The sequence below is a fragment of the Pteropus alecto genome, unplaced genomic scaffold (assembly GCF_000325575.1).
Source record: "Pteropus alecto unplaced genomic scaffold, ASM32557v1 scaffold34, whole genome shotgun sequence".
Taxonomy (NCBI): domain Eukaryota; kingdom Metazoa; phylum Chordata; class Mammalia; order Chiroptera; family Pteropodidae; genus Pteropus; species Pteropus alecto.
Window position 1 is genome coordinate 1,213,007 of NW_006435763.1, and position 8,643 is coordinate 1,221,649.

The window sequence follows — 8,643 nt, forward strand, 5'->3', positions numbered from 1 at the left end:
TGGGTGCTGAAGGCGGGAGCCCAAATCTGGCTTCACTTCACTCATTCACTCACCACGTATTTGTTGGCACACTCATTCATTCACTTACTCATTTGGTTCCACCATCATTTCGGCATTCATTCTGCCACTCACTTAAGCTTAAGTAATATTTTTTGAGGACCTACCTCTCACTAACCCCACAACATCTTGTTTGTGAGCCTGAGAAAATGAACCAAGGGAAGAACGGGTGATTGAGTGAGTGGATGAAGGAAGAAGTTGATGACGAGGATGAGCATGATAGAAGGTGAGAACGAAAGAGCAAGTAAGAGAATGGCCGAGTTGCTAAGCGCTTACTCTGTTCCAAGTCGAAGCATATTAAGTCATCAGTGTCGCACACAGCTCTCATATTATCCCCATTTTACAGATGAGGAACCTGAGGCACAGTGAGGTATATAACATGCTCAAGATTCCACTAATAAGTCATGGGACTAGGATTTGAACCAGACACATGGGTTCCACGATCTTAACACCCCACCAATGGCTACCCTATTGTAAGTGAGCAGCAGAAGAAGAATGTTAGTGAGTAAATGGAGTGGAAAGATAAACGAGTGAGAAGATGAATGAATGAATGGGTATGGGAATGAATGAATGAATGAATGAGTGGATAACTGAACGAGGCAACTGATAAAGAAGCCAGTCAGTGAAGACTGCATGGTGAACCGATTAAGAAGCTAGTGATGGTGGCCCGGCCGGCCTCTCGGCTGCCCTCATCATGGCCACTAGCATCCTTCCCCACCCTAACACACACCCCGCTTGGCTGTGCAGAGAGTGTGCGGCAGTTCTGCCACTCGCTACGGGACAAGTACCAGGCCGAGCCTGCAGGCCCAGAAGGCATCCTGGTGGAGGTGGACCTGGTGAGGGCACGGCTAGAGAAGAGCAGCGGCAAGAGCCAGGAGAGGGAGCTGGCCACCCTGGACTGGGCAGAGCGGCAGCCGGCCCGAGGGGGTCTGGCCGAGGTGCTACTGGCTGCTGGTGATCACCGGCGGCCGCGTGAAACACAAGTGATCGCTGTGCTGGGCAGGGCAGGACAGGGGAAGAGCCGCTGGACCCGGGCAGTGTGCCAGGCTTGGGCCTGTGGCCAGCTGCCACAGTACGACTTCGTGTTCTACTTGCCCTGCCACTGTCTGGACCGCCCAGGGAACACCTACCGCCTGCAGGATCTGCTCTTCTCCCTGGGGCCACAGCCAGTGCCCGTGGACGACGAGGTCTTCAGTCACATCCTGAGGAGGCCGGACCGTGTTCTGCTCATCCTGGATGGCTTTGAGGAGCTCGAAGCCCAGGATGGCCTCTTGCATAGTATGTGCGGGCCCACCGCAGCGGAGCCCCACTCCCTCCGAGGGCTGCTGGCCGGCCTCCTCCAGCGCAAGCTGCTGCGAGGCTGCACCTTGCTGCTCATGGCCCGGTCCCGGGGCCGCCTGGCTCAGAGCCTGAGCAAGGCCGATGCTCTGTTTGAGATGTCTGGCTTCTCAGCTGAGCAGGCCGAGACCTACATGGAGCGCTACTTCGAGCGGTCGGGGGCCGATCACCACCGAGAGAGAGCCCTGGCACTCCTCCGGGGCCAGCCACTCCTCCTCAGTCACAGCCACAGCCCCACCGTGTGCCGGGCCGTGTGCCAGCTCTCAGAGACCCTCCTGGAGCTGGGAGAGGAGGCCGAGCTGCCCTCCACACTCACGGGACTCTACGTCGGCCTACTAGGTCCAGCAGCTTGTGACAGCCCCCCAGGGGCCCTAGAGGCACTGGCCAGGCTGGCCTGGGAGCTGGGCCGCAGACACCACAGCACCCTGCCAGAGGACCAGTTCCCTTCGGCGGAGGTGAGGGCCTGGGCTGTGGCCAAAGGCTTGGTGCAGCCCGCCCCCAGGGCACCGGAGACCGAGCTGGCCTTCCCCAGCTTCCTCTTACAGTGCTTCCTAGCGGCTGTGTGGCTGGCTCTGAGCAGTGAGGTCAAGGACAAGTTGCTGCCACAGTATTTGGCATTGACCCCGAGGAAGAAGAGGCCCTATGACAACTGGCTGGAGGGTGTGCCACGCTTTCTGGCCGGGCTGGTCTTCCAGCCTCCCGCCCTCTGCCTGGGAGCCCTGGCAGGGCCGGCGGCGGCCACCTCGGTGGACGGGAAGAAGAAAGTGCTCACCCGGTACCTGAAGCGGCTGCAGCTGGGGACCCTGCAGGCAGGGCGGCTGCTGGAGCTGCTACACTGTGCCCACGAGGCTCTGGACACCGGCCTTTGGCAGCATGTGGTCCAGGGGCTCCCCACCCACCTCTCCTTCCTGGGCACCCGGCTCGCACCTCCAGACACCCATGTGCTGGGCAGCACCCTGCAGGCGGCAGGCCGCGACTTCTCCCTAGATCTCCGTAGCACTGGCATTGACCCCTCTGGACTAGGGAGCCTCGTGGGACTCAGCTGTGTCACCCATTTCAGGTAGGGGCAGGGGGCTTCTTTGCATTGGGCACAGGCTATGGTCTTGATACCATGCTGAGATGGCTCTGTGGGGTCTCATTTAGTGTGCACAGCAGCCAGCTGGGGGCAGAAGTGATTCCCTCCTTTTTTAAGATAAGGAAGCTGCGGCTCAGAGAGGGCCAGCAGCTTGCCCAGGGTCACACAACAATGGGCAGCATCATTCTTTCAACTAATACGTGAAGGCCTGCATGTGCCAGGCACTGAACCATGTCTAGAATCTAAGACTGATCTGGCTTCAAATTTGTTTTCTTCTATTTCCTGATAAAGCCACCATTGCATCATGGTTAGATTAAAGCCGCAACCTTCCCTCGCCCTCCCTGCCTCCATTCTCTCCTCTTCCACTCTACTCTGTATTTAACCATCAGAACAATCTTCCCAGAACTTGAATTTGACCGTATTCCACCCCTACTTATAATACTTCAGCCTAATCTCCAGAGAATCTCTCTCACCTTTTTTAAACATACTTTACCTAAGCTGTAAGGTCAGACACCATTGTAGTGGTTCAACCAATAATTTAGCACTGAGCTTCCTGGTAGCCAAAGCAAAAAGGGAAATAAAAAACAGTGGGAGAATTGAGAAAAAGGAGGAATCAGTAAGGGCTGGAGTAGTCATGGAAGGCTTTCTGGAGGAGGTAGGGGTTAAGCTGAGGAAGGAAAGTATCTGAATAGATAGGATGTCCCTTCATGTAGCTGCCGCTCCATTACGGTCTAGCCCGGTCACTGTGCCTGGGTCTGAGGCCTTTCCTCCACAGGGCCTCCTTGAGTGACACGGTAGAGCTGTGGGAGTCCTTACAAGAGCATGGGGAGGTCCAGCTCCTCCGGGCAGTGGAAGAGAAGTTCACCATTGAGCCTTTCAAGGCCAAGTCCGTGAAGGATGTGGAAGACCTGGGCAACCTTGTGCAGATCCAGAGGTGAGGTGGAGAGAGCATGGGAGGTGGTCCAGGCCATGCAGGTTGAAGGCATCTAGGACCTAAGATCAAGCTTGCCATTAGCATTTCCAATGCCTCCTCTCCTTTAGGACATCCTAGCACCCCTCCACGCTCCACACCCCCTGGGCAGTGGCCACCCAGAATCTCTCTCACTGCAGTCATCACCCAGGCAGAGCCCCCAGGACTTATCACTTTTTCCCATTCAAAACTTGCCATCATGTACCTAATGTTTTCTCAGCTAAAGCCAGGGACATACTCTCTCTGGCTAAGAGTTGATGAGCTGCCTTCTGCATCTAGTAACAGAAATGACACCTATGGCCACCTTTCAAGGCAGCCAGAGCCAATATTGTCCCCGTTTTATAGGTAGCAGAGCTCTTAAGGTCCACAGGGCAGAGGAAACTTGACTACGGAACAACTGGCTTTCATTCATGCCTTTATCATATATTGTTCAAGCACCTACTACGTGCTGTCGAGCACCTACTGTGTGCTGTCTAGGATGGGTGTTGGTAAGTGCCCACTCTGAGGCTCTTCTGTAACACACACAGTAATGCCTTAATAACATCTTGACCAGAGGTTTTTATTTTTAATGGGAAGTGGGGGGCGGGGGGAGTGGGGAGGGACAACAATAGCCATGAGGAAGGCAGTCTTTCCAGGGAATTTTGGGCACTGGGGCAGGTGTCCTGGAACACATAGGTAGGGGCTCAGCAGCAGGCAGAGAGCTTGCTACCATGTCATATTGCCCATTCTCTCCAGGACAAGAAGTTCCTCAGAAGACACAGCTGAGGGACTCCCTGCGGTCCGGGACCTAAAGAAACTGGAGTTTGCGTAAGCAAAAGGGTGGATTGTCTCGGGTCCCCACAAGGTGTCTTCTCCACTGTTAGCTGGGCTTGTGCCAACTGAATGAAGATAGGTCCCCAGAGTCATTCTTACTATTTGATCCCACCCCTCCGGGAACCAGTTTCCGGCAGCTAGAGCATGTCAGGTCTGGGATAGTGAAGCTACTTGGTGAACATAATCATTCAGATTCATTCGATATACCTACTCAGGTGACCAAGGTCATTGTTCTCAGTGAACTTGCAGTCTCATGTAAATAGACAGTTACCGCCTGCTGTGATAAGTGGCAGGGAACTCAAGGCTGACAACTCAGACTTGGAGGAGATCAGTGGACTTTCCGGAGGAGGCTGTTGAATCACTACAGCTTGACAAAATTGTGGGAGTGAGCCAGGTGGGAGGCCACGCAGGGCAGAATTATTATTTCCCCATTGTACAGATGTGGACACTGAGGCCCAAAGAATGTAAATTTTCCAGAGTCACAAACGTCAGGTCAGCCTGGCTCTTGCTCCAACAAAGAAAGAAGCTAAATTCATGTCCGGTCCTTGTTAGGGAATCTAGTCTTCTAATGATCAGGAAGGAACCATTAAACACCTGCAGAGTACTCAGTGCATTTTGTACATGATCTCGTTAATTTCAAGAGCATCGTTATCCTCCCCATTTTACAGATGAGGAAACTGAGGCCCAGTGAAGTTAGGTGACTTGCCCAAAGCCCCCCAGCTATCTGTTCTTCCCGATCACCACTTCCCCTGCACCCCAGAAAAAGTAGCATTTTCTGTTTTGAACAGAGACAAGTTGCCAGATTTGTGCAGAGTTAAAAATATTGCTGAAAAGAGGAAATGTATGAAAAGAATCACTGAGGGCCCCTCTGGCTCAGAATTATTTTCGGCTTAAAAAGCCCCTAGTTCTAGGTCGGAACTGTGCTCTATAGAACAATAGCCGTGGGGTGGAACAGGCGACCAGCCACCTGGAGGCCCAGAAGCCCCAAGAAAGTTCTGAGGAAGGAAGGAAGGAAGGGAAGGACTATTTGGGGTGTGTGACCGGCAGCCACTGTTCCAGGCACCGTGTAGAGTCTGACTCCTCAGCCACCCAGAAGCCCGAGGGACAGTGTCGGGAGGCAGGATCCTTCTCTGCTTCACCTTCACCTCCTGTCCTCTCTCCCTTGCTGACTCCACTCCGTCACATGGGTCTCCTTGCTGGTTTTCAGTCTTACTAAGCATGATCCAGCCTCTGAGCCTCTGCATTGGCTGCACCCCGGGCCCAGGATGCTCTTCCCAGAAATCTGCACCGCCCACGCCCTCACTTCTAGTTTTCGTTGAGCAAGGGCTTTTCCAACCCTCATTTTTAAAGGTAAAATTCCACCCCACTCGCCACTGTGCTTTTCTCCGTATCACATATTATCTCCCACTCCAGACAGTTTACCAATGTCTTTGATGATCTGTCTTGCCCACTGGAATGTCAGTTCCAGGAAGGCAAGGATTTCTGTGTTTTATTCACGACTGTCTTTGTGATGGGCTCCATGAGGCTTGGCTCACAGTAGGCACACAGTCAATATCTGATGAATGAATTCCTTAGTCCTTCCAACAGTCTCATAAGATGAGGGCTAAATTTGAAGAGATTGCGATTCAGAGGTGAAGGGATTTGCCCAAAAGACCCCAGGGGAGAGAAATGACAGAGCCCAGATTCAGTTGAAATTTTAGACTCTTATCTTGTGACCTTTCACTGAGGCTAGTGTTCCCAGACTTTGGGATTTCAAAGACTGAACATATTTCAGAGTGAATTTGAGTGACTATGTGCATTTACCATCTTTTAATTTTTATCAAGTACGTTCAAACAAAATGACCACTGCTGATGCCATCATTTTATCAAAATGGAACATTTTAATGTTAAAAACTTCAAAGGACATAATTTCAGAATAAAAGATAGTTCTTTTTTTTATATCGAGTACATTTAAATGTATTTTAAAAACAAATCAGCCCTCTGTTGTCTTTCTTTTTTTCATTCCCTTGAAGTCTCATCTAAAGGTTGATCCAGGCTATGTGACCTTGTATGAGTTAGTTAACCTTTCTGTGCCTCTATCTCCCCGCCTGTAAAATGGGGATAAGAAGTGCCCTTAGCTCAGAGTCATCGTGAGGATGAAATGAGATCTAATCTGAATGAAAGACACTCGGTGTGCGTGGCACATAATAAGTGTGCAAGAAATGGTTCTATTTGTTATTGAAACGTGATGGTAGCTAAGTAAAGCATCTTTCTAGGGACCAGTAGTGGCCTCAGGCCAGCATTTGGGAACCACTTTCCCAGGCTAGGGCAGGAGAAGGGTGCATGTAGATGTTGGCAGGAGTGAGAAATGGCTCCCTCACTCAGAGATAAAAACTGGGGAGCCCCCAGCTGGCTACTTGAGGGTGCTTTGTGAAATCTGAAAGAGCAGAAAGGACTGGGGTTCCATCTGGGAAGAGGTAAGGCACCGAGGAGGCAGGGAAGAGGAGGGGGCCTCAGACAGACCTGCCTTCCACGCCCTGTCTTTGCCTCACCCTCGGCCAAACTGAGGGGCCGTGACTATTTCAGGGTCTTACCTCTGCTCTTTACTTCCTAGGCTGGGCCCCGTCTTAGGCCCCCAAGCTTTCCCCAAACTGGTGAGGATCCTCGAGGCTTTTTCCTCCCTTCAGCATCTGGAGTAAGTACAGACCCTAGAACCTTCCCCTTGACCTCAGGTTTTGACATCTCAAACCCTGCCCTTAAGGCACAAAGAGAAGGGTCTCCCCTTTGTTCCTTTCTCTCCCTTCCCCCTCTCTGTTTTTCTACCTCCTCAATGTGTCTGGTGCGAGTGACCAGATGACCCCACTGCAGGGAAGGGACAGCAGATAGGAATCCCTGATTATTAAAAAAAAAAAAAAAAAATCGAATCCTTTTGTCAGCTTTGAAATTTTTCAGAGTTTCATGTGCTGCTCCCAGCAGACCCATGGGTAGGCAGTGTCAGGAAGCATGATCCCAAGGTACAATTGAAGTCCCAAGAGGTGAAGGAAGTTGTCCAAGCTCGTGGGGCTCCCAGGAAGCAAAGGAGAGATTCAGGTCCTTTGGGGGCTAGAATCTTGTCCCCTGGCTAGCCAGTAGGTGCCCCTGGGTGATGAAAACTTGCTCTCAAAGACTTGGGAGCAGATGCATGCTATGGTGTGTCCAGGGGTAGGGGGATGGGTCAGAGGGAGAGGGAGGGCCAGGTGGCCTCTAGGGAACTGGCTGGTAGCCCTCCATCTGATTTCACCCGCAGCCTGGACTCACTGAGCGAGAACAAGATCGGAGACGAGAGTGTTGCGCAGCTCTCGGCCACCTTCCCTCAGCTGAAGGCCCTGGAGACACTCAAGTGAGTGAGCTAGGCCTGCCCTGCCTGTCGCATTTAGTCCCCACAAGGCCAGCTGGCTTTTGAATTCTTCCATTCACTTATCCATTCAATCATTTATTCACGTTGCCATCCATCCATCCATCCATCCATCCATCCATCCATCCATCCATCCATCCATCCATTTATCCATTCACTCATTCACTTCTTTATTTAATCACTCATACAGCCACTTACTTATTAATCAACAAACATTTAAAGAGTGCCTACTATGTGCAGGTGCCATTCTAGGCCCTGGACACCCAGCTTTAAACAAAAAAGAAGAAAACGTAGCTCCTGACCTCAGGAGGTTCTAATGAGGAGACACAATAAACAAGCAAACAAACAAATCCCTAATTATAAAGTAGATAGTAATGAAAGTAAACAATGTTTAATGACAGAAAATTATGCTGGGGGTGAAATAAGAGACACAGATTAAGATTTATCATTAAATATCAAGATAGTACATTTTTGTTTTTTAAATAACAGTTTTGGGCTTTGGGAAGTAGGAACTAGATATGATGTAGAAAAATCAATATTTTTTTACTGAACCTAGAAGATATCATCCAAATTTATCCACAGTCCACTTCCTAACCATGACAGACTAGCCACAGAATTCACCAGAATTCACTTAGGGATTTCTTTGATGGTAGGACAGTGAGACTTCTCAAGTAGTTTATAGTGTTCTAGGTAACACTGTGAGTAAGCTAGATTTTCCTCCCTTAGTCCTTCTTTTCTCTTTCTCCTCTCCTTTTTTCCTTCCTTCCTTCCTTCCTTCCTTCCTTCCTTCCTTCCTTCCTTCCTTCCACTTCCTTCCTGCTCTCTTTCCTTTCTTCCCTCTCTCCACCTTCTCTCTTCCTTTCTCTTTTCATCCTTTCTCCCCACCACTTAAATTTTTATTGAGCACCTACTATGTGCTTGGCACTGCTGTAGGCACAGGGATACAGTAATGAACAAAGCAGATCCAACCCCTTGCCTTGTGGCGCCCACGGCCATTAAAACAAGAATAGGAGAACT

The 8,643-nt window shown here is 50.8% G+C and overlaps 1 protein-coding gene across 2 annotated transcripts in view; it reads left to right on the forward strand.

The window, feature by feature from the left end:
* The window catches only part of CIITA (class II major histocompatibility complex transactivator), a 35,015-nt gene that overhangs the window by 21,301 nt on the left and 5,071 nt on the right, over positions 1 to 8,643 (forward strand). For both annotated transcript variants that reach the window (XM_025046115.1, XM_025046116.1), the window contains exons 11-15: positions 805 to 2,455; positions 3,246 to 3,404; positions 4,176 to 4,247; positions 6,847 to 6,927; positions 7,519 to 7,611. In XM_025046115.1, the coding sequence (XP_024901883.1) occupies positions 805 to 2,455; positions 3,246 to 3,404; positions 4,176 to 4,247; positions 6,847 to 6,927; positions 7,519 to 7,611 (2,056 nt within the window). The remainder of the gene's footprint in view (positions 1 to 804; positions 2,456 to 3,245; positions 3,405 to 4,175; positions 4,248 to 6,846; positions 6,928 to 7,518; positions 7,612 to 8,643) is intronic.